Consider the following 26,889-nt stretch of genomic DNA (forward strand, 5'->3'; position numbering starts at 1 on the left):
CTATCTCAACCTTCCACTTCGTCTTAAGTCATTTATAAAAATCACAAAGAACAGGATCCCCACAACAAATCCTTAAGGAACATCACTAGTCACTTACCTCCAGGCAGAATATTTACTACTGCCCTCTGCCTTCTGTGGGCAAGCCAATTCTGAATCTACACAGCCATGTTTCTCTTGATTCCATGCTTCCAGACTTTCTGAATGAGCTTACCATGGGGAAGCTTGTCAAATCCATATACACCACATCCACCACTCTACCTTCATCAATTTGTTTTGTCACTTCCTTGAAGAATTTAATCAAACTCAGCAGGCACAACCTGCCCTTAACAAAACTATAAACATGAGAAAATCTACCGATGCTGGAAATCAAAGCAAAACTCACAACTTTTCATGTGAACTGATGAAATCTAAGCTATACTGACTTTCCCCATTCAGATTATGCTTCTCCAAATGCTCATAAATCCTGTCTCTAAGAATCCTAACAGTTTGCCTTCTACTGATGTAAAACTCACTAATCTATAATTCCCAGGATTATCCACATCATCTTTTTTGAACAAAGAAATAACATTTGCCATCCTCCAATCTTCTGGTACTATTCCTGTAGCAATTTTCCCACAGCAATTTGGGGTATATCCCATCCAGCCTTGGGAACTCATTTATTCTAATGTTTTCAAAGGTTCCAACACATTCTCTTCCTTAACATCAACATGCTCCATTATAATAGCCCATTCTCACATTTGTCAATGTCTCTAGTGAATACTGAAGCAAAATATTTATTAAGGACCTTCCATACTTCCTCAGACTCTGGGCATGTTTCCTTTTTTTTTAATCCCTGATTGGTCCTGCCATTGTGTTAAATATCCTCCTGTTCTTCATGCACGTGTAGAATGCCTTGGGGTTTTCATGAATACTACTCGCCAAGGACTTCTCAAGTCCCCTTCTAGGTCTCCTAGGTTCCTCCTTAACTTCATTCCTGGCTACCTTATGACCTTCAAGAGCCCTGTTTGACCTTTGCTTCCTAAACCTTAAGTGTGCTTCCTTCTTCCTCTTGACTAGATTTTTCACTTTTTTTGTCACTTTAACATCCTTTCCTGCCTCAATGAGACCAACCAATCCATAACACCATGCAAGTGATGCCCAACAATCTCCAAACTTCCTTTGTACATTTCACTGAATATCTGTTCCAAATTTATACTCCAAAGTTCTGGCCTCATTTCATAATTACCCTCCCCCTAATTAAATATGTTCCCATACCTTTGTTCTCTTATCCCTGTGCAAAACTAAGCTAAAGGTCAAGGAGTTGTCATCATGTTTCTTACAAGTAGCTCCTGGAACAATAGCTCCCTTCACAGAGGCCACCTTAACTGTTGAGTATTTCCTACATCTTCTGCTTTTCCCTGATTACTTCCAGATAAGAGTATGAAGAGACCGTCTCTAGATATGTGTCACTCTAGAGACTCAAGAAACAAGAGAAGAGGAAGTATTTTATTGTTGGGAGTGTTAAAGTAATGTTAAACAGAAGTCTTATTTGTCATCTCAAGTGGGAACAAAATATCCCATGGTGTCATCTTTAATAAGGATAATCAGAATCAGGTTTAATATCACTGGCATATGTCATGAAATTTGTTGATTTGCTGCAGCAGTCAATTGCAATAATAATAAAAATCATAAATTAAAATAAATACATATACATTATAAATTAAATTAATGGAAAAAAAGAGGAAAAAATACTGAGGTAGTGTTCATGGGCTCATTGCTCATTCAGAATTTTGATGGTGGAGGACCTATTCCTGAAATGTTGAGTGTCTGTCTTCAGGCTGCGGTACCTCCTCCTTGATTGCAGCAACAAAAAGAGGGCACCCCTGGGTGATGCGGTCCTCAATAATGGAGGTCACCTTTTTGAGGCATCTCCTTTTGAAGGTGTCCTGGGTGCAGAGTAGTCTAGTGCCCATGATGGAGCTGGCTGAGTTTACAACTTTCTGCAGCTTCTGATCCTGTGGAGTGACCCTCCAAACCATGTGGTGATGCAACCGGTTAGAATGCTCTCCATAGTACATTTGTATAAATTTGAGTGTGTCAATTCCCTTCAAATGCCTAATGAAATTTAGCTGTTGTCGTGTCTTCTTTGTAATTGCATTAATACCTTGGGCCCAGGATAGATCCTCGGATGTTGAAACTCAGGAACTTAAAACTGCTCATCTTTTCCACTTCTGATCCTTCGATGAAGACTGCTATGTTCCCTTGACTTCTCCTCCTGACATCCACAATCAATTCCTGATGTGGAGTGTAAGGTTTTTGCAGCAACACCACTCAACCAGCTGACCTATTTCGGTCCTGTACGTCTCGTCACCATCTGAAATTTGGCCAACAGCAATGTAGTTATGTAATCAGCAAATTTACAGATGGCATTTGAGCTGTGCCTTGCCCCCTAATCATGAGCACACAGAGAGCAGAACAGTGGGCTAAGCACGCATCCTTCAGATGCACTAGCGTTGATTGTCAGTGAGATGATGTTATTTCCGATCCGCACACACTGTGCTCTCCTGGTGAAGAAACCAAGGATCTAGTTATTTTATTATCCTGACCAATATTTATCTCTCACCCGACTTTTCTATAAGTCAATTATATTGTTGTTTGAAGGTGTTTTCCATTTTACAACAGTGATTACATTTGAATAGTACTGTTATTAGCAAAATGGCACATTTAGATATCCCTGTGGTCGTGAAAAGCAAGGTTTCAAATGGTTGTTTATTATCAGAGAATGTATACAGTATACTGTATAACCCGAAATGCTTGTCTTTGAAGACATCCACGAATAACAAAAGAACCTCAAAAGAATGAACATAAAAACATTAGAACCCCAAAGCCCCCTCCCCCCCGTACAAGCTACAGCAAAGCATCAATGCAATAACCTCCCCTCCCCCCCCCAACTGTCCACTTCAGCATAAATCATCAATGCCCACCACCCTCTGAGCAACAGCAAAGCACCCAAAGAGAGACCATGATCTGCAGTGAACACAAACTGTTGTTTACCGACAGTTCTATATGCCTCAGGCTCTCTCTCACTAACAAGGCACAGAAAAGTATCACCCATTTTCACAGTGAAGGGGGAGACTGGCAGTCACTGTTATGAATATTATAGATAATCTGCCCTGATGGACCAGTCATACCATAATTCTCAGAAGCTGCAATGTCTTTTATAGGCATAGTTTTAAGACCATCTTTCATTCTGGTGCTCTTATTGTTGGTTGCTGCTGTGCTGCACAGCTAAACTCTTCATGGAATACAATGGGTATTTCCAGCTATCTATCAGCAACATCTTCAGCTCTCAGGCAGAGAAATCTGCCCACTGAACCTGCGGCGGGTTAGACTTAACACATATCAGCAATCCCAATGAAATCAGTGGGAGAAATCAGATGGCAGGGAAAAGTAAATTTACGTTAATCAAATTAATTTTGAATATGTAATGCAAAAAGGGCCAGCAATATTCAGCAGTAAATTTAATAGTGATTGAGGAAAATCGCTCATATTTACCTTCCAGTTCCAGGTTTGTGTACTTAAACTATGATGCCATTCATTGGATTATTTACATAATACTTTTGTTCTTCTCCATGCTGAATTTTAGATTGGAATTGCTTTATCATTGTCACATGCACCAAGATTCAGTGAAAAATTTATCTTGCATTCAAAAACACAAGATTCTGCAATTGTTGGAAATCCACAGCACACACGCAGAATGATTTGTGTGTTTTGCTCTTGCACACAAATCAGAATATTACACAGTGCATTGAGGTAGAACAAGTTAAAATGATATCAATGCAGAGAAAGTGCAGTGCAGGTAAACAGTAAGATGCAAATCACTACAAGCTAGTTTGGGAGGTTAAGAGTTCATTTTATTATGCTTGGGAACCATTTGATAGTCTTATAACAGCACAATAGTAGCTGTCCTTGGGTCTGGTGTTGTGTGCTTTCAGGCTTTTGTACCTTCTGTCTGAAGGAAGAGAAAAGACTGAATGCCCCAAGTAGTTAAGGTCTTTGATTATGCTGGCTGCTTTACAGATCCAGTGTGAAATATAGATATAGATATTCCATAGCCCAAAGGAAAATTTTTAATGTTGGTGGATGGAGGTTTAACTATCAATCTTCAGTGATGCCAATGAAGTGTTGTTACCCTGCAATGTCTAATGTGCAGGCATTTACCACTAGATGGTACTGTATCCAAGAGAAAATTGTTCCAAATCAGATTGGTCAATTATAAGGAACAACTTGCAGTTATAAACCAGTAAGAGAAAAAAATATCCTGGGCTGTTGACAAAAGAGTTATAAACAAGTTTTAACACTAAGTTACAAGATATTAGGTGGGCGATCCAAGGCCTGACTGGACCTAGAGATTTTAGGAGGAGAATTCTTAGTCTTCAAAACTTCAAAGTTCCTTTCTGGTGCATTTCCTATAATATAGTAAATGCAGCAGCTAATTCATGAATAACACTGTCAAACAACTGAAAATAAAAACATTGTAAACCTACCTCACCATTGTAGGAGCTTGGAGCAGAATATTATACCGAGCCTAAGTAGAACATTCCAGGAATTTGGCATTGGTTTTCCATATGTTCCTTATATGGTTTAAATAAGTGCAGTCATTGACCAGGAGCTAAATCTTTAAGTATAGAGAGTTAAAAGGTAACTGAAACTGTAGCTAATTTTGCTTACTGTAATAGTTTAAAAGAGCATTACAATCATATGAAGCAGAAAATCAAGGGAACAAAATCCTAAGGTATTCAACCTTTCCCTACAACTCGAGTCCTGGCAGCATTCTTGTAATTTTCTCTGTAATTTTTCAATCTTATTGATATATTTTATGTTAGTAGGTGACCAGAACTGCATACAATTCTCTGAATTCTTATTCAGCTTCAACATAACATCCTACTCCTGTACTCAATGCCCTGATTTACGAAGGCCAATGTGCCTAAAGCTCTCTTCATGATTAGTGACACCACTTTTAAGCCATCATGGATCAGTATTCCCTGTGCCCTTCAGTTTACTGTTTAAATCCTACCATGGTTTACCCTTCCAAAGCCTTTTTCTTCTTTATTAGTTTTACCTGCTATGCATCTCCTCAACCAGGGTGCAAATATCCCTTGAAAATCAAGGTTAGTTAAACCTGTTTGGCATATCCTATATTCCAACAGGAAATACAAACCCCATACTCTCAAACTTTTTTTACTTTTGAATGCCTCCTACTTACCAAGCATAACGTTGTTCCCTTCTGCACTTTGCCATTTCCCGAGCACTTTTGGTCTGTTTTCTTTTTAAGACAAGGAAAGCTGCAAGGAACCAGCCTAATTCAAATCCAGGACCACTTGCCTCAAAGTCCGGTGCAGATACCACACCACCACTGGCTGGCTAAGCACAACTTTACCAGGAAACAAACTATCCCAATCCATACCTACCAAATCCTTTCTGATGCCATCAAAATTGGCCTTTTAGTTTAGAATCTCAACCCAAGAACTAGACCTATCTTTCTCCATAATCTTGAAACTAATGAAATTATGATCACTAGACCGAAAGTGTTCCCCTACATACACTTCAGTCACCTACCCTGTCTCACTTCCTATAGGTGATCCAGTAGGTGTGACTTCTATAATTTGATTCAGGAAACTTACCTGAATATATTTGACAAACTCCATCTCATCAAGTTCATTTACTGTCTAGGAGTCATAGTCAATATGTGGTAAGTTAAAATCACCTATTACTATCTTTTTCTTACAACTGTTACCACTATACAAACTTGCTCCTGTAAATTCCATTGGCTATTGTGTGGTTCATAATATCATAAGACCATAAGACGTAGGAGCAGAATTAGTCCATTCAGCCCATCAAGTCTGCTCCACCATTCCATCATGGTTGATCCCTGATTCCACTCATCCCCATACACCTGCTGTCTCACCACATCCTTTGATGCCCTGACCATCAGGAAACTATTAACTTCCATCTTAAGTATACCTACAGTTTTGGCCTCCACTGTCTGTGATAGAGCATTCAACAGATTCGTTACTCTCCGGCTAAAAAAAATTCCTCCTAACTTCTATTCTAAAAGGTCAGCCCTCAATTTTGAAGCTATGCCCTCTAGTTCTGGATACCTCCACCATAGGAAACATCCTCTTCATATCAACCCCATCTAATCCTTTCAACAATCAGTAGGTTTCAATGTGATCCCCCCTCCCCCCACACACACACATTCTTTTTGAAATTCCAATTAAGTACATATGATGTAGAAGCAGAATTAGGCCATTTAGCCAATTGAGTCTGCCCTACCATTCCATCTTGACCGGTTTATTATCCCCCTCAACACCATTCTCCAGCCTTCTGCTCATAACCTTTGATGTTCTTACAAATCAAGAACCCATCAAACTCTACTTTACATATAGCAAATGACTTGGCCTCCACAGTTGTCAGTGGCAATTAATTCCATAGATTTACTACCGTCTGGCTAAAGAAATTTCTCCTCATCTCTGTTCTAAAGTTATGTCCTTCTATTCTGAGGCTGTGATCTGTGATCCTACACTCCCCCCCCACCACCTTTAGGAAACATCCCCTCCACATCTACTCGATCTAGGCCTTTCAATATTTGATAGGTGTCAATGAAATTCCCCCTCGTCCTACTAAACTCCAGTGAGTGCAGAACCATCAAATGCTCCTCACACGTTAATCCTTTCATTCCTGGGATTGTACTCAGGAGCCTCGTCTGGACCTTCTCCAATGCTTAGATAAAGCTCCCAAAACATATCACAATACTCCAAGTGCAATCTGACCAATGCCTTAGCATTACATCCTTGCTTCCCCATTAACATGCCATCCCCTGCTTATTGCTCAGTCCCTTAGTAGATGAGCACTTCAGTTTGTCCTGTCTAGAGCATTAGTGACATTTTTTCCTGATTCCTAGTAATGCCACCTTCCCCTTCTATCACTTTTAAAACAACAGAACCCCAGAACACTGAGCTGCCAGTCCTGCCCTCCCATAGCCAAGTTTCACTAAAGACTACAGTATAGTTCCACATGCTGATTGTTGAGACCACCTTACCTACAATACTTCTTGCATTGAAACTCCAAACGTTCTTCCCACCATGCTCAACATTTTGGTTCCTGTCTTTGTATGTCGACTTAACATCAAAGTTCCTCACAACCACTTCACTATTTGCCCTGGCCCTTGTAATTAAAATTATTTTAAAATTTGTTCTGTGTTCCTTTCTTATTTAGCTCAGGGTATTCACACATGCATTTACAAATAAAGGATAAACCACATATGTGTACAAGGCCATAAGAAAGCACTTTATTAGAACTAGCACAAATGCAATACAGAAAGGAAAACAAAAATCTATAATAGTAGCAGTACAGAAATTAAAATATTGCTTATCATCCACAAAACAAGCCAATCTATGCTATGTTGGAGGGTAGCCACAGATCAGACAATCTTACACAGCCTATTTTTTCTCTCTCTTAACCCTGACTGGACATACTTGCCCCTATCTTCTTAGCAATAGCACTAACCATGACCTAGCCTAAGACAAAACTCTCTCACTGCAACAAGAAAGTACCCCTTTCTATACTGTTCAAAACCCCTTTCACTAGTACTTTTCCATCCCTCAGTGGTACCAACTGCACTCCCTCATCTCTTACGACCTTCAGCCCAGACAAATGTTTTTTCACCACTTTCCATTATAGGGCTGCAAACTTGAACTTCCCTGACTTTCTCAAGACACTGCCGTGGACTGGTTCTCTTGTACTTTCCTCATAACTTGGAGTGGGATTGTTAACACCATTTTGTCTTACAGACTACCTTTTTATTTTAGCATACTTCTAGGAGGAATCACATTTAACTCTTTCCTTACAGCACTCTGGTTCCCATCCCCCTGCAATTCTAATTTAAACCCTCGGAGCACAGCGAGCAAATCTTCCCACAAGGACATTCGATCCCCCTCCAGTTCAGATACTAACTGTCCAACAAAGACATTCACTCCCACTCCAGTTCAGATGCAAACCTTCCCACAAGGACATTCGCTCCCCCTCCAGTTCAGATACTAACTGTCCAACAAGGACATTCCCTCCTCCTCCAGTTCAGATACAAACCTTCTCACAAGGACATTCGTTCCCCCTCCAGTTCAGATGCAAACCTTCCAACAAGGATATTCGCTCTCGCTCCAGTTCAGACGCAAACCTTCCCTTCTGTAGAAATCTCACCAGCCCTGGAAGAGAGCTCAATAATCCAAAAACATGAAGGCCTCCCTCTTGTACCATCTCCTTAGCCACGTTGTTAAACTGCATTATATTCCTATTTCCGGCCTCACTGGCACATGGCACAGGTAGTAATCCTGAGATAACAACCCTGGAGGTTAGGAGCACCTAACTCCCTGAACGCACTTGGCTGGATCTCGCCACCTTTACTATGTCAATGATATCTTTGTGGACCATGACCTCTTACTGCTTACCCTTGTCCTTAAGAATGCTCTGGACTCGATCTGAGATGCTCCTGACCATGGCAGCATATGGGAATTGCAACCTCCTGTCTCTTCCTCTAACCAATAGATCTCCTACACTACTGCTTGCCTCTTTCCCCCTTCCCCTCTGAATCACAGAAACAGACGGTGCCAGAGACATAACTGCTGTTCCTCTGCTAGGTCATCTACCCCCTCCCCCATGGTATCCAAAAAATATACTTGTTATTGAGGGGCAGCCACAGGGGTACCCTGCATTGGCTGTTTATCCCATTTCCCTCTGCTGATAGTCACCCAGTTACCTGTGTCCTGCACATTATTTGTAGCTACCTCCCTGTATCATCAATCAATCCCTCAGCCTCCCAAGTGATCCATAGTTCATCCAGTTCCAGCTGCCTAATATGGTAAGAAGCTACCGCTGGCTGCATTTCTTGCTAGTGTAGTCATCAGGCACACTGGTGTTTCCCTATCTTCCCACATCCTGCAAGAGGATTCCACTGTCCTGCCTGCCATTCCCACTGCTCTAAATATGCAATAAGAAAGAAACTACACTACTTCTTGCTGAAGCCTCCTGAGCCAAAGCCAGTCCCATTTTAACTTGTCCCACTCAACAATGGCTACTCTGCTTAAACTTAACTTACTTTAATTAGCCTTTGCCAAGTGCCTAATGATTACAAATCCGCTGAATGTTCCAATGGCCCCATTCGCTTTTGAAATCTGGCTGTCACTTGCCACTGCTCACGCCATCTCAAGCCGGTTGGATCAGGTGTAGGAGAATGAATAGAAATTTGAAAAAGGTAAACAAAATTATGAAGGATATAGATTGAGTAAATGCAAGCATGCTTCTTCCACTGAAGTTGAGGTGAGACTAGAACTAAAGGTCATAGGTTGAGAACCAAAGGTGGAACTAAGGGGGAACTTCTTCAATCAGAGGGTGGTGCCAATATGGAAAGGGCTGGCAGTGGAAATGGAAGGTGCACATTCGGCTTCAACATTTAAGAGAAACTTGGATTAGCACATGGAAGGGAGGAGTACAGAGGTCTATGATCTGGGTGCGGTTCAATGGGACCAGGCAGAATATTAGTTCAGCATGAACTGGATGGGCCGAGGGATCTGCTTCTTTGCTTTAGTTCTCCAACTCTACATTGTTGACTTTGCATACTCTATCTACATAGGCAAGACTTAATTCATGTTTAGATTACAAACCAAGTACTAGTGAGATAATTCACCACTAAATCAATGCAAGATGAAGTACAATATCTTTGTACACATACTTGCATACAGTACTTACTTGGGCTCTTAAAACATTTCTTGTTTTAAAAAAAATTCCATTGCTTAAGCTGTTAATTTCCTATATGACCACAACTTCAAAATCTGTAATTATTTCTTCATTAGCACATTCACTATGAGGTTATTTCCTTCTAATACATTCATATCAGATAATCCTATCAAGGTTTAACAAGATCTCAAGCATAAGCTGGTGCTCACAACACTGACCCTGAGATATATTAGAAGACCTCAATTGTGTTTTTTTTAAATCTCAAGGATAAACTTTAGAAGTTCTAAAATGAACTCACAGCTGAATATTTTTGATACTTTGTTTTTATATTAGTTTCAATATACCTGGTTCATTGAGTGCTGTTTAATGTAATCTGTAGGAAAGTAATTTTTTATTAAGTAGCCAAGAGTACTTCAATTGCCTCCAAAATGATACATCAAATGTTCAAAAATCTGAAATGAAACAAAGCATTGCAATTGCACAGCAGATCCAACGTAAGAAAGAGTGCATGTCTCAAGTTTATAACATGTCTTTCTTAAGACCTTCTATTGTTTCTTCCAAACATTGGCTAAATAGCAAGGCCTTTACTCTATAATGTTCTCTTTGTATTGTTCAGTACCCTCTACAATGTAAATCTGCCATTACCCTGGCACAAAAAAATCCCCCCTAGGCACTCTACACCAGTATTTAAAGAAAACTAATGGTATTGAGCTAAGTGCTCTGCTTTCCCATTGTCCATGAATGTCAGGGGACAGAATGCTCATACAACTGTTAAAATGCAATTCTGCATTTCACATGATATCAAGTATCTTGCATCTGTCCACAAATACTGTGCAAATTAAGTATGCATCTAACTGGGGTAACAACAGAATGGTGTTAAAATGTCTACAGAACATATGTTATATCATTCCTGCTGCCATTTAACTGCCCTTACTTTTAGATGACCACGAAGTCACCTCGTGATGGGCCTCATGGATGAATACAAGTCTTAGATCAGATGGATATTAGGATCCCAAAGAAATTTTTAATGTGAAATTGTAGATGCTCCTCAGAGCATCCAATCCAGTATTCAAAGTCATGCTCACCTGCAAATAAGTGGATCGTCAACAATTTGCATTTAACGAACGCCTTTAACTTAATTATAACAAAACACATCAAGTCACGTGAGAATGTAACCAAAGGTTCAGTTGAACAAAAAAAAATGCAAAGGGGCAGTGAGATTTAGGGAAGAAATTCTTCTGCTTGAGGTTGATGCTGTTTGTACCATAGGCACCAATACTGACCAATATTATAACAATGTAGGTGCAAGACCATAGGGTCTGAAATTAAGTTGAACCAAGGGAATGGGAAGCCTGGGAGGGCAGGGGTAATAGGTAAATCAACTATGCAAAAGTAAGAGTTCTTCTAAGTTTAAAGAGAGTAAAAATTGGGTGTGTTAAAATGACAACATTTCAGAAGCAAATTAGAACAGCGTGGTGCCATGAGGCTGGAATAGGGTTCTTCGCGATGCCCAATTACATAATCAGAGGCGTAGCTCTGGGTCCAAGGTTGCAAATAACTTGGCTCAGCCGTCAGAAAAACCTGCAGGAACTTTTTCAGCAATAGTCAGATGATCTCAGTTTCACTCAGAGTTGGAAAATGACATGATCAACTATGTGTAGGACTTCTTGAGAAAGAAAATGCTTCAGTCCTTCATCTTCTGTTCCACATGTGCTCTTTCAAGCCCATGGCCATTTTCCATTTTACTTCTGCCTTGAAATTTGATTTGCATTTTTTGGACATTAAGAAATTCAGTAGGTCCTCTCTGATACAGAAGTTGTTTGAGAACAGTTTGGTTAGAGATGCACTTAGTTCTGGATTACAGATCCTCAATCAACTGCACACTGCATCCAGCAGACTTTTTTTCCTACATTACATGGGCTTTGTTTTACATGATGTCACATAATGTTTGGCCTAATTATATTTGGAGAAAGATAGGAAGCAAGAATAAATGGAAAATCAAATGTCCAGAACAAGAGACTCTGAGATCTGGCTCCGTAACCATCAGACAAGATGAATTGGCTGGCATGAGAACAGTAAAGAAATGAGTGCAGTTGGAATGACCTTATTAATATCAATTGAGAATCATTTATCTGCAGACCACTACAGTGTTGAATCCCAACTATTATCACCAATCTTGATAAACATGATTCATCTAATTGCAAGTTAATAGCGGCCACTGAAACTTCATAATCACAAACATAGGGTGTCGAAAAAATGAACACAGTATTTCAAGATTGCCCAAACCTCAATTCTTGAGGTATCCATTTTTTAAGTTGAAGCAGAAAACAAATGGCTAGTGGGAATTATTGATGCATACTCAGTAAAAGTTTGAATAGCATGCATTGTTGCCATCAGGTTACTCCTACCCTCTTACATTCACATTTTACTTACACAGTATTTCTGGGCATATGCAACATGTTTGTCATATGCAGAGAATGCAGTAATGTACTTTAACAGTTGTGTGATCTTTCTGTTGCCCAATAGAGTACTGTTCTGCAAACACTCTTGAACAAAGGAAAAGCATAACACTATAAACTCAGTAACACTGAAAAAGTTTAAATGTCGGCACAGATTTCCTGAATGTTTCATTCTGGGTGGGGTCATTCAGTGATGATCAACAGTATGTACAAACATAGAAAATATAAATAGGAGGCCACTCAGTCCTTCCAATCTGCTCCAACAATACTGGCTTATCAGCTATCTGAATACACATTTCCACTCCCTCCACACACTCTTGGGATGCCTCTGCATCTGAAAATTTATCTACTTTAAATATTTTCAACAAATTGCCATGTGTAGCTCTGTAGTAGCAAATTTTACAAATTCAACACTTGGAGTAATAAAACTTCTCCTCCTCCTAGCCCTGAATTTCTGGTGTTATAAGCTAAAATTCTGATTCCCGAACCTCTCTCATTTTTCTGAGTGCTATACTGGTGAATACAAATCCAAGCAAACTAATCTTGCCTCTTATGCTGCTCTGCTACTCTAGGATTGTCATGACATTCACTTCAGTAACTACCTCTCTTCACTGGCAATACTTCGTCTATATTTGCTGATGTCCACAAGAGATTGAGAGGGGCAGGCTAGTCAACTGTTTTACACCCTGGCTCTCAGAGTCAGGAGAATTTCTAAGTGCCATCTTCAAGAGTGAACCAGGTCAATGCTCTTGGGTTTTATCTTCGGAATACATGACATTTCTAGAAGAGTCATAACCAATATTGCAAATGAAACAAGTGTTTTGCTCTTAAATCAATTGTAACACAAAAACATTTCATTAATTTATCCCATGCTAATATCAACTTTACTACTTTCTCCAGAAATGTCTCCTGAAATCTTCATGTGATTCTTCGATCCTTGCTTCAGGCCCATTAGATTCTTCAGTAAGGCCTTAGGAAATTCAGGGTCAACTAGGTGAGTAGGTGCAGCTGAAGAGAAAGTGAACGCTAAAAGAGGCTTATTACTGTTCGAATTGGATCTCAATGAACTCTGTAACAGCACTGTGCAAATAGTGGAGTTGCACACCAATATCTTCCCAAAGGACCCATGGAGTTACAGTTGCCTTAAACCCCTGCCATTGAAATTTGGCAGCCATTATCAATTAGAGAAAAAAAATCAATTGCATCTAAAAATTAGTCAAAGGTTACAATCCTTTATTGATACTCATAATATTATCATACTTAAGGGGTAGCACAAAAAAACACTGGTGCTAACACTCCAGCTGCTCAATCGATTTCAATGATTTGTGCAAAGTCAGGGTCGGCCATGGGTGTTTCATCCCAGCTGCTTGCGAAGGTGATACACAAGCCAGGGCAGTATGACATGCAGAGCAAGCTGCTGCCCATGCAGCAGATTCCCACTCTCCGTACATCTGATGAATCCAAAAGAACTGCAGAGATTGACAGAGTTTGGCACCAGTGGCGTTGCAGCAGCTGCCAGTCAGCGTTGAATTCAACGTAGGGCTATCCTTAGGGGCTCCAGCTTTGTTTCTCACCCCCTCCCCCCTCGGTGTTTACTCCGAAAGCCTTCCCCATGACTGGGTACAGCCACAAGGCAGCACAAGTTTGAGATCAGTTTTCCTTTTCCCAGATGAGCTGCCAATCACAGCTGACAAACCCCATCTGCCTGATGCAACTGGTTTTAAGGCGCCCCTTCTAATATCAGTAGAAACTGTTCTGCAAGGTTTAGTAACTAAGCTACATGTGAAGGCCAAGAGGTGGATGTGGTTGTCAGAAGCTAATTGATTCGCACACCACTGGGAACGTTTAATATAGTGGAAGCTTATCCCCATTACCCCCTCCCCTCCCTGGGCTATGACAACTTTAGGAACCTCAGGCAGAATATGTACATTTACTGATGTTACAAAGCCAGATTGTAGATGGAAGATTATGTGGAAAAGTTGAAGTATATTAGGCCATTTTGAAACCATATCTCAAACATATATCTGCTCTTTTTACCCAAGGAATGATACACTTTTCTTAAAAAAAATGGAGGGAGTGCAAAGATTTATTCAGTTGATAGTAACACAATCTGCTGGAGGAACTCAAGTCAAGCAGCATCAGTGCGAGGAAAGAAAATGATGTCGTTTCAAGTTAAAATCCTGTACCAGTTTGGAGAGGTGAGATAGTCAACACAGTGAGAGGTGTAAGAAAACAGGCAGTTGGTGTCCCCATTGTATCTTCATGAAGCTGATTCCTGGGGAGGTATGTTGTCCCATGATAGACTCAGCCTATGCACTCTAAAGTTTAGAAAAATGCACATTACAACATTAAGACACACAAAATTCTCTTAAATCTTCAGAGGGTGGATGCAGGATGATAATTGCCACATCTAGAAGTCACAATCTTCCAATAAGCAGCTAGCTATTTTAGACCAAGAATGTGATATGCTGACCACAGCTCAACGTTATTGTGATGAATGGCATCAAAAGCACATCAGATTGATGAATAGCCTCTGACAACCAAGTCCATCTCTTGGCCTTCACATGTAGCTTAGTTACTAAAAAATGGCAGGGGAAGAGGGGGTCTTAATGGTTAAGTGAACTTGCATAATCACAGTTTTCACTGGCATCATTCATTTGAATTCAACTAAAATTACTAGAGAGAGACAGCAATATTTTTATATTGCTGATAGAAGCAATTTTATATTGATGATATAGATTCAGATTACTTGCAATAAAAGGCAATTCGGACAGTGATGAAACCAATGCCCATGTAACTCATGTGATGTAGGTTCATGTTTCTAAGCTAAAATTGAGAATAATTATAGTCCAAAGTATTTGATGATAATGCCATACAAACAAATAATTTTAATAATCAGGAAAACAGAAGATACTGGGAGAGTTTTGGGAAGTCACCAAGATAAAAGATCAGCAATTACCCTATTGTATGGCTGTGTAGACACAAGTGACTAAATGGTCGACGCTTGGTTTTTAAGTCTTATTTTGTATTGATTTTGTCACAAGAAAATTTATCACACATAATCAATTCATGACTCTCATGACACAATTTGGAGCAATGAAATTATCCGGATTTTTAACCTATTCGTTTCAATACCCAACAATGCCATAAGTGAGTGACACTATCACCAAATACTTTATACCATTATTCTCAGTTTTGGCTTTAGAACAAGAACCTACATCACATTGGCTACATTTCATCACTGGTGTCTGAATTGCCTTTTATTGAAAGTGATCTGAACCTATAACATCAACATAAAATGGACTATATCAGCAATATCAAATATTGCTGTTTCTCTGTCATAATATTTAATTGAATTCTAACGTATGATGCCAGTGAAAACTGTCATTATGCAAATTCACTAAAGCATTAAATGAAAATCTAAAAACTGCTGACCTTGGTAATAAGAAATAAAGGACAAAATACTGGAAACACTCAACAACTCAGAAAGCATGACCAGAAAAAGAAAATTAACTTTTTTTAAAAAAAGTTTTTAGTTAAATACTTGATACCTCTGTGGTTTGACTATAAATATGTAACAGAATAAATGGAACATAACATTTATGAATATTTAAGTACATACCACACAAGATAGAAATAAAAAATATTTCTTCAAATAAATTTATATAGTGCTTTTCAAAACCACAGAACATCTCAAACCACTTTGTGGCACAATATAAAATCTATTCACCACTGTAATATAGACCCACCTTGATAAAACTATAGCTAACACCATACGACTCTTAAAACCATAACATTTCATTCCAAAGGGTTGACGAGTTTAAGAGCTCATCTTTGCAAATCTAGACAGCGATGAAAGAATTAATAGTTAGAAATTTCAAGAACAGCAATTCAAAACGCCGCAGGTAATCGCGAAAAGGTGACATTACATGGAGAAGTTGACAACGTTCTACCGACTGAATTAAAACATAACACGATTCTAATGAAAAGGTCGATACTGAATTTGTAGAAAATAAACAAACTATTTAAAAGCAAGAACGCCCAGTAGAATAAGTCAAGGTGACAAAAAAGCTACAGATACTGGAGTCTGGAGCCTATGGACTACATTTTTGAAATCATAAAACATTCCAAACGACTTCCAACTTCAGTTACTTATAATTGAACAGTGCATATGCGATAAACCCGAATAACAAATACATTACGAATGCCTAAGGTCGAACGCAAATACACTACATTTCTAATGAAGCACCAAACACTACGCATTTAATCTACTTTTAGGCCTGAAACATGACACATATGACGCTACACTCTTCTTAAACGCCCTGCCCTGCCCTGCCGCCCAAGTAGATGGCGGACACCGCTCCGGAATCCGATTGCAGAAGAAGTCGCTCCCCCTCCGAGGCAGCACGGCTGGCCACCGCTCCCCTTGCGCCTCCGGTCGCGGCGCTGGGCTGGGCGAGCGGGCCGGCCACCTGGGTTACCACACCTGCGCACTGCCCGCCTCCCCTCGACGTGTCGCGAGAGCAAGCAGACAATCGAACCGAGTCACTCACCGGTAACGATCCGCCTTCACTTCCTTTCCGGAGAGCGCTGAACCCCCCACTCCCGGCGCTGCTTCTCGTGTCGTCTCAATCCCGCCCGGGGAACGGCGAGAAAAGTCTGCGGCGCCCAGGCAGATACGCCGAGGGGACAGTCGAGGAGGAAGATCGGGGAAGCGGAGAAACGAAGGGTGTGGAAGTGGCTGGAGTGGAGAGATTTTGGGGGGGTTGAGAGCAGGTTTACTTTCTCTCCTCCTCCCTTGCAGCGGGCGGAGTGGTACACGGGGACTACTTTAAAGCGGCCGGTCCCTTCCATTTTCTCGGCTTCTCCGAGCAGACTCGGCGGCTTTTCCGGGTTCGCCTTTAACCCTGTTGTTGTCGGAGAGGGGAAACCCGCAGCCACCCGCCCCGAACCCCGCCCGCATAACCAGGCCATGGCTCTCAAAAGAATCCATAAGGTAAGCGGTGTCCGGCCTAGCCACACCCGGCCCGCCTCGCCTGCTCGCTTTTGCTCTCCTTTTCTTTCTTTCCTGAAAAGCGCCCGGGTCTGCCCGGCCGAGTTGTCGCCTCCTCCCGTCCGCCATGGCCGACGTTTGGTGTGTGGTGGGCCTCGGGGCCCGTCTTTCCCCCTCTCTACTCGGAACGGAGGCAGGGAGGTGGTCACTTAAAAGTGAAAGTAATCCCCCACCACCGACCCCCTGTTCCGCGGGGCCACTTATCTCCTTTCTTCCCCCCTCCCCCCCACCGCCACCCCGCGGTCGAGTGGTAGGTGGAGGAGGAATAAGATAAAGTGGGCCTCCGTTCCTCCGTTGGTTTAGGGTTCGAAGTTGAAGGTGGCTGGCCTCACCATTGGCAAATGTCACGGTGCTGCCCACAGCCCTTGACCGAGGCCTTGGTGCCACTGACTCGGCGGAGGCCCCGGGCCCGCCTCCCAGTGAATCCTGCGGGTCGGACCGATGGCCCGTGCATTCCTCAACCCCCCCCCCCCCATCTCTCACCCACGTTCGTTGTGGGTGTAATATTCGCCGGGAAAGTTCCCATGTGCGCTGCTTCTCTCGATCTGTCAGTTTCAGAAAGGGGAAAAAATCAAAACCGATCCTTCCTGCCTGGCGGAAATGTGTAACTTTTAAATAAGTGGTACAATGTAGCTTTTTCAAAAATGTGCTGGTAGGTTGGGGTTTTCTCTTTTTGAATTGGGGGACATCTAGACAGCTGGTTTGGTTTATAAACTGTAGTTAGTGAATTCGAGGATTTAATGTTTGGATTCGGCTGTTGGATGAGTAGAATAAGCATCCATTTCGAGGTAAAAGTTTGGCTTTTTTCTGCGTTGTAGCCAATGTGTTTCTACCGGTACCTCCATTTTCCACTGATTAGTACAGATGGTAAGTATAGGCTTGTGATTGGATTTGTCACTTAAACAAATTATTTATAGATCGAATATTTGCATTTTATGATTGGTAATAGAGGAAAGCTAGATTTTTGTTTGACTTCAAAAATAAAGTTGTGTCGGTAAATTCGGGTGATCTTTCTTGGACAGTATTGGTAGTTTTCTTTCAAAACTAATTTCTCATCAAAACTTGTTCTTGCCAGCCCTGAGGCCAATATCATTTACTGGAAAATTGTGTGATAATTTTGAATGCAGGTTGTTCCTTCGATTCCCAAGCAAATGTCAGAATGCGAATTACAACAAAAATGGATTGTTTTATTTTGAATTTGTATGTTAAGTACTTCATTATCATGAAGTATGGTTATTTGAGTCTTGACTTAGTGACAAGCTGGATCAAATATGCTTGATTAAGAAGAGTTCCTATGCCACTTTAAAAAAGAAACTCAGATTTCTAGTAACTTTGTCACTCAACAAAATCTATAGAATTTAAATGTTTCACTCTTCTAATCTAATCCTCCATCGGCTTGCCCGCCATATTCTCCAATTTGCAGCTTTTGTGAACATTGGATTCTTATTCCTCTTCATTTGATTGCATTACTCTTTTTCACACGAAAGGGATGAAAACAGTGATTTTTTTTTCACTAAAATGCTTTTACTACTTTATCTAGCTTTCTTTGGAGTCTCTTGTTGATATTCAAGAAGATTTTGATTTATTGTTTTTAAATAGTAAAGTTAATATTCTTTTCAGAACTGGATGCCTTTAAATGTCTAGATTTCACCTTTTTTCCTGACATTTGGCAAGATCAAGCAAGTTTGAACTGCCATGCAGAATCCTATACCTTGTGCATTCTTTAGAAGAAATTGAAATATTGTGTACAATTTCCATCACCGAGGAGGAGTCAGGCAAACATAATTTGGAGAGGGTGTGGTGAAAGAGAACTGATATAAGTACGTGAGTTTCCCTGATAAGCTGGAAGTATTTATAGTATTACTTTATGTGAGATTTAATATTGAAGATCCATTGATTGCAGACACAATGTTTGATAGAGATTCTGCTCTTATAGAAGTTACTTCAAACTTGGATGATGGAAGTTTGTCAGATGAAGAGTTATTTTTGAACTATTCTTCACTCAGTGGTAAATATATGGATATCACCAACAAGTGAGGTATTGGGCTATTTTTATACCAGATGAATAAGTGTCAGAAAAAGTGAGTATGGTTTCCAATATTAAATAAATCACTGGTATTTTCTAATTGTTCATTCTGACTCTCCCAGTTTAATTATCTTGGTGTGTATCCATAATTCAACACATTAAAGAATTGTGAGGGCATGTTTTAAAATGGAGGGTATTCTTTGCATCATTTTTTTGCCATTATGTTTTGACTCCTGCTACAGTAGTGTGAACCAAGACTTCTCATTATTTCATACGTCTTAGTTTTATCATGCTCTCTTATTGTATCTAATGGGTCCTTTTAAACAAAGAAGCTGTGGTTTTCTTTAAGCCCGCTATATGCCAAGGCCCTGAGGTCTGTAATATTTGAAGTAGTGGTTGATAACTGTATTGAATAGTCTTCCAAGTAATGTCTTTCTTGCTCTTTCTCGTCTTTCTGATCACTTTTCATACTGCTTCCCTGCATCAAAGTGTAACTGAATGTACCTGAGGTGTTTTGGGATATGGCTAACATGTTTACCAGTGTATCACTGTGGCCTCTGGGATTTTGATTTGAACAGATGCAGTATATTTAATCGCTACACTATTAGTAAAAATGCCTTGCCTTTGTATTGGTAAAAGTGGATTTATTCTGCAATTTGTGCTGAACAATCAAGGTGCATGTAACTATTTCAGAACTTGTTACAAATATTGTATCCTTGAGTTTCTTCTTTCAGCTTTTTTCAACACAAGATATGGTGCACATTCTACTTGATGATCATATTCTTGGAAGTAAATAATAGAATTCTTAATTTGGAAGGAATCCCTGATGCAATATTTCGGTGGATTTGGTAAAATTGACTGCATTGTATATCTCCTTGCCCAGAAGTTTACTGGGTCTTTCATTTGTCAATATATCTAATTTGAAGTGTTTGTACCAGCCATGATAGAAATGAAGTTGAACAATTGGTCCAACAAATAATGCTGTTAATGCATCATCACAATTTAGTTTACATCGGCCATGAAGGCTACCTCGTTATTCCTTTGCATTATCTTGTAATTTATGATAATTTTGTCTTTGCACTGTACTGCTGCAAATCAACTTTCACATGGCAGTGGTAATTTGATGAATTTGTGTTAATAAGTACTTCCTCCTTGTATTCAAATTTTCAGTATATAAATTCTCGTGATACTCACTTAATTCTAACCAGTCCTTCTGTAACTTTGTGCGTAATTCTGATTGAATTTTAAACTTTTGCCATCGTTTAACCAATTACTCAATAGATACATGAATCATGGATTGAAAACTTATTTAAATCCACTTTAGAGGTTCACTATCTGACCTGTTATAAAATGGGTTTAAGTCAGTTGAAAATTGTGATTAGAAAGTTTAGTTTCAGGTCAAGGTATGCTGCAGTGTCCCAACTCTTTTGTTTAGATCAGAATAATGTTCTTGGGCAACAGTTGTATTCTTATACTCTGATCTTGAAAAATATTTATTATCGAATTGAAAATTTTTCAGTTGTATGATAGTGATGGGTTATGGCAAATAAGTATTTTTGCAGGATTTGTATTGGCCTGAGTCGTCATAATTTTTCCCAAGTACCTCTAATCCAGTAATATTCAAATTCCAAGCTACAGGTAAATTGTTTCCAGTAGAGCACGCTTCCTAGTTTCTGATGGAATTCTGTCCTTTATAGAAAGATGACTTCAACTTCAGGGACTATTCTCTAGATGAGTTTTAATGAAGTTTATTTTTCAATTATGACACTTTCATTCCAGTGTTCTTATACTTTGCCTATCTGTAAATAAGAGATCAATCTTACTATTGAGGTATGGAATTACTGTTTTACCTTGGTGCATCCCAGTTAACAGCTTTCAGTGCTTCCTGTTCATGCTTCTGTATTTTGCTGAAGGAGGCACTGGAAGGATAAGGGCATTTCTAATGTAATTAAACAGTTTTTTCAGTGAGTTTGCCTTGTCTAAACTCTTAAATGATATTTAGGATAACTTTTTTCTTCAATCTTTCAGCAGCACATCAAGGGCCTTGTCATAAAATCTGATTGATATTTTTGCTTTGCATTTCTCTTTCTTACCATGAGCTGCTATTGAGTTACTGTCTCCTTAAAATAGCAAATACAGTCGGCCCTCCTTATCCACGAGTTCCGCATGCACGAATTCAACCAACTGCGAATCGAGAAAACCCGGAAGTGCTCTTCCAGTGCTTGCTGTTTGAGCATATATGGACTTTTTTTTTCCTGTCATTATTCCCTAAACAATGCAATATAAGAACTATTTTACATAGCATTTACATTGTATTAGGTATTATAAGTAATCAAAAGATGATTACAAGTATACGGGAGGATGCGCATGGGTTAGCGTGGATTGGGATTGAAAAAAACGGAAGTTCCCTTACTAAGTAAGTTGGAACAGGTACATCCAGTATTTAGCATCAGTCAAACGTTTGTCTTAGTATATAGTATATATTTTACCTTTATGTATATAAAACACTTAAGAAATGTACGTTTCAGCGCTGTTCAATCCAGTGACAGGTGGCTCCCGGGCGCGCTGTCCATCCGGGTTGATGTAGAGGATCAAAAACCCAAAACCCAATAGTTAAACCACCGCGTTGCTTAGTAATAATTGTGGCTTTAATCGGGCAGGGCCTTTCTCATTTTATCCTTTAAAATTGTTCCAATCGTTGACCGACTGCAGCCTAATGCTTTTGCAATGACCGATGGCGTTTCACCTCTTTCTGATTGCTTTATTATTTCCACTTTATTTTAAATCAAGATCATGATTATTTTCATGAACAGAAACACTGAGGATTCAGAGCTCTGCCGCCGGGTCCTAATGCCCACTGCTCTGAGACAGGTTAAATAAGGTCTGGGGTTCCGCTGGGTCCTAAGGTCCACCGCATTGAGACAGGTTGAATAAGGGACTTGAGCATCTGTGTTTTTTTTTTGGTATCCGCGAGGGGTCCCGGAACCAATCCCTCGCGGCTAAGGAGGGCCGATTGTACTGTGAAAATAGAGAAAGACGGTGCCATCTAATAGCCGAGTAATTTGTGGAATTTTGAGACAGTAAGGAACAAAATACTTGAAATATTAGGACATGAACTTGTTTTCACTTCAGAAAGAAATATTGGTAGGGATGCTCTAAAGTTATCTGGCCTTAAGAGCAGGAAATTTGACAATTAAATTTGTCTAAATGTACAATTTTGCAGTCTTGTATACTGTTCAATGTTCTACCTGGGTCCAACTTATTCTGTGTATAAATTGCTACTTTAGTTAATTGTCAGAGCAGTGATTTTGGAAAAATGCTGGAGAAGAAATGCTTGTTATTGAGAAATACATTTGGACCAGCAATATAAAACAATTGTCTGCCAAATGGTTGGTGTAAGGCATGTGCAGATATCTCCATACTGCAGTGTGCTGCCTGTTGGTAATCTTTGTTGTGGGGTTAAATTGAATATTGGGCAAGTTCATCTTGTGTAGAAGATGCTCCCCAGACACTAGTGATTGCACTATCTAGATGGCACAGAGTTGAGAATGGGAACTCCGCATTTGCTGCAGTGACAAGAAGCTCAAAGCAGGTCACTCAGCTGCCACTCTGTCAATCATGACTGAAGTTCAAAATACACCACAGCTACTCCCCATATCTCTTGTGCTGAAATTAAAAAGTGAAGCAGGTGCTGTTTGCTTTACCCATTTCTGTACAAGAGAAGGGGGATGCACCGTTACTGGTATCATCTTAATATTAGGAATGGGAAACGCTAGCCAGAGTTCTTAATTCACGCTGCCCTGTTGGCTATGTCAGGATTAGAAACGAGACTGGTTCTGATTTAAACTGCGTGTGACAATCTTAATCAAATAGTTTTTGTTAAAAGGTAAAAAAGTGGCAGCATATTGAAATGCTACTCACAAAAAATTCAAGCATTGAAGTATTCTGTTAATGTGTGAAACAGCAGATTGAGGTTTTTTAAAGTGTGTATTCTAAAACTTGTATCCTCCAATATTTTATATTTGCACCAGTAATGAGTAGTTAGGCTAGTATTAATGGTACGTTCAATGAATTTGCTGATCCCCATATGCACTGTGCACATACAAGATATTCTGAAGTTGATAAACAAGATACAAGAAAGAGCGGCAGGCAGATAGGGATATAACTCATATGTTCTCAAAGTCCTACTAGTCTAATCTTAAACTCCCTTTCTTGCTGATGGGGAATATGTTCACCAAAAAGATTGCAATGTCAGAGATTACCTCACACCTCCAATTAAGGATATACAACAATGTTGACCTTGCCAGAATGCTAATGTCCAAGAAATCAGAAATGTTATTTAATAGTTGCTTTGTTCCAGGTTTTGTTGTATTTTCAATAAATAAGCTTGTGTGTGTGGTAGGGAGAAGGCAGAAGACAGGGAAGAGAGACTGAATTTCATATAAAAGTTGACGAAGATAATTTACTATTATTGCAGGCATGATAAGATTAATTAGTGACTTCTAGCTATGCACTCACTCCACATCTAATCCTTCATCTATAAATCTGTTGGCAACATGGATGACTTCGAGGAAATGTACTAAAAGTAAGCAAGTAGGTTTAGAGATACAGTTCTGGTTGAACCCTTTGGGATCCAAATAATGCACTCGAGTAAAATGGTACTCTACCTCAAGTGGAAATACTGTTAAGTATGCTTTTAGATATGTGGCTTGTTGTTTAGAAATAATCTGGATTGTGTGGCGGGTTTCCCTAGCTATGATTCAGCAGTGTGGTCAATGTAGCAACTCAGCCTTGGATGGCACAACTTGGGACCCCTATCCTTGAAATGCTCCTGAAAGCTGACAGTTTTAAGCTATGAACTTTAATGAAATGCTCAGCATTAAACCAATGGTTAATAATTTTTAAGCTAAAACACTTCCCTATGCCTCCTTAAATTGTGTGTATTGCATTAAATCATCGGGGTCTGAAATCCTATGGGAGTTTACCCAGCATGATGCTCTGGACACTTGTGCCAGAACAAATTGGACTATGAAGGCACATTATGCATGGACTTCAAATACTGAACTGGAGTTCTAATTGTAGATGCTAGCAGAATTTAGTAAAAATTATAAACCTTTTGAATTCTTCCACCAATACAGGGGTTTGGGGCTTGTATAGGATATATGCTTACATCCACCGGAACCATTGTTTAAAAATCAATGTCATAGTGCGCTTCTTGGTGTCTGAGAACTTGCACTTTGAGAATTCACCATAATAGTACTAACAGTGGGTAGGCAAATTGGCTTGGCAGTGTGATACAAAATTCAGTAATCTGGTGAAATTGGGTTTTTAGGCTGAGTAGCAATTTTGTTTTCTCTATGAATACCAATAAAGCTGGTAATGACAGCAAATAGTGTCAGAAACATAACCTATTGGCTTGAACTATTTTACTGATCCAATTTTTTTCTCTGTTCCTGATCACCGCTATTCTGCCCAGTGTGAGCACTCCATGTCTATTGGCCATGTCATGTGGTCCACTTTTTTAAGCAAAATGTTTGGTAATACTGGCAGTACTTTAAATGAGAAATTCTGCAAACTCAAGGTGAACACAGGAGAGATGTTTGTCAATGTAGTTCAGTATGGAGTTGTTAAACCATACTGGAGGCTTGTCTGATGCCTGAAATGTTAGTCAGTAACGTTCTAAAAAGCATGCTGTTGTATGTCAGCCATTTGGTATTTCAATATTATAATTGTATGAAAGTTAATTTGTTATTTTGGTAGGAAATGCAATTTGGATCGGTTGACTACTTTTCCTTAGATGGGTGCATAGGGTTGGCAATATTGGCACATTGCTGGAAGTTAATTTGTCTTTACTTTTTGGTCAAGGTTTAATACCACATTATCGGTCTGTCAGGGGATTGCATTTAATGTTCAGGCGTTTATGTGAAAAGAAAGGACAGAGTGATGGGAATAGGAGTAGATCATAACGGACAACATTCTACTGCATTGTCAATCTGCTCAACCTGTCGATACACTATTGGTATCCTGTGAACTTTGCTATCCCACCTATTTTTCTGTCAAATGTGAATGTGTTACCTTGAATGCCACGGGTTTTTTTGTGACTTAATACTTGGCAAGGTGCACTACCAAATGCCGCCTTGAAGTCCAAACCAAAGTTCCCTTATCTTTGGGCAAGACTTCAAATCAAAATTGTACATTTGTCAGATGTTTCCTTTTTACAAAGTTCTGTTTGGTTAGATTAGTTTTCCAAATATGCTGCTTTTCCCAATTATAAATATTTGGCAAATTGGTATACAGTTACACATGCTTTGACCTCATTTTTTAAATGGTGTCACCCAAGTAGTTTTCCAGTCCACTTTTCCCAAAATTGTTTTAGAAAATTAGAATTTATTTTAAATAGCCTCTTTTTGAGGATCATAAGCCACCTAGGTGAGAAAACTTGTCCGCTTTTAGTCTGTTGGCTTGCTGTTTTTATTGGATTGGCCCCCAGTATTCAATATTAATGGGATGCTTTATCTTGCATTAAAACAATTTCTATAACTCCCTTGCTGTTTCCTTGTTCCCCATAACTATTTCTCTATTCTCATTCTTTTGGAGGCAAAATCCCCTGGACCCTTTATGTTAATTTTCATAAGCTACTTACTACTTTGGCCTAATAGTTTATTTTTTCATTCTTTTCTAGATTTTTAAAGAACAAGATAAGTTAAGTCCACTAGCATTTTTGTCCTTGTTTTTAATTTTATACTATAGAATTTCCTTGGTTAACTCTTGCTCCCTTGGAATCTTTCCCCTTTGGACTATTGTTGGGTGTGTGTGTGTGTGTGTGTTTGTTTTTTTTGCTGAGTGGCCTGAATTCCTCTGAATAGCAGGCAAGCAGTGACAGACATTTTTTCCTGCTAATCCATCATGCCTGTGCACTTTAATCACATTATACTCACAACTTCCTCGGGGGTCTTTAGCTGAGGTAATTTATTAAATCTATCTTCCTTAACTATGACAAAGTCTAAAGTGGCTAATATTTTTAGTGGCATTAATGAGGTGTTCTCTAGAAGGCTAACCCTGATGCTTTGAGTTTCTCATACTGATTTTTTTTTCCCCCAACTTGATTATCTTCATGAGATTAGTCTCATCTATTGCACAATTCTATCTGCATATCTCTCATCTTTTTAAAATCTGCCTTTTCCTACAGTATGCTTAGGCTATTTCTATACACTATTCCCATCAGTGCTACCTATCCTTCAGTTTTTTGAACTTCACCAAAATGAGTCTGAGACCGGTTTGTATCTTGGTGTATGATTTAATAGTTCTACCCAGTCACCTTTTCCTCTTGCATATCCTTCCTAAAAGTTGTATATTCAACAATAAACTTACACTGATTCCCATTGCAGCTATATATTCACTATAGTTATCAAATCGTACACATTCACCTCTTAGTTCATCACAATCTATCTAATAGCACATTAATCATCTTGTTGTCATCTTGGTTCTGCTTTAATGGGACATTTTTGTACAAATTGACTTTTTTGCATGACAATTGTTTACAATTTCATTTTCATTAGGTGTAAAAACATGGCTCATCT

General features: G+C 39.5%; 1 protein-coding gene and 1 long non-coding RNA gene across 2 annotated transcripts in view; one reads left to right on the top strand and one right to left on the bottom strand.

Moving 5' to 3' along the window:
- The window catches only part of LOC140200455 (uncharacterized), a 48,517-nt gene extending 31,431 nt beyond the window's left edge, over positions 1–17,086 (bottom strand). The window contains exon 1 of the long non-coding RNA XR_011886625.1: positions 16,784–17,086. This is a non-coding gene — a long non-coding RNA (uncharacterized lncRNA). The remainder of the gene's footprint in view (positions 1–16,783) is intronic.
- The window catches only part of ube2d2 (ubiquitin-conjugating enzyme E2D 2 (UBC4/5 homolog, yeast)), a 31,714-nt gene continuing 21,629 nt past the window's right edge, over positions 16,805–26,889 (top strand). Inside the window, exon 1 of the mRNA XM_072263802.1 lies at positions 16,805–17,226. Within this exon, the coding sequence (XP_072119903.1) occupies positions 17,203–17,226 (24 nt within the window). The 5' untranslated portion in view covers positions 16,805–17,202. The remainder of the gene's footprint in view (positions 17,227–26,889) is intronic.

This window comes from Mobula birostris, chromosome 7, assembly GCF_030028105.1.
Source record: "Mobula birostris isolate sMobBir1 chromosome 7, sMobBir1.hap1, whole genome shotgun sequence".
NCBI lineage: Eukaryota > Metazoa > Chordata > Chondrichthyes > Myliobatiformes > Myliobatidae > Mobula > Mobula birostris.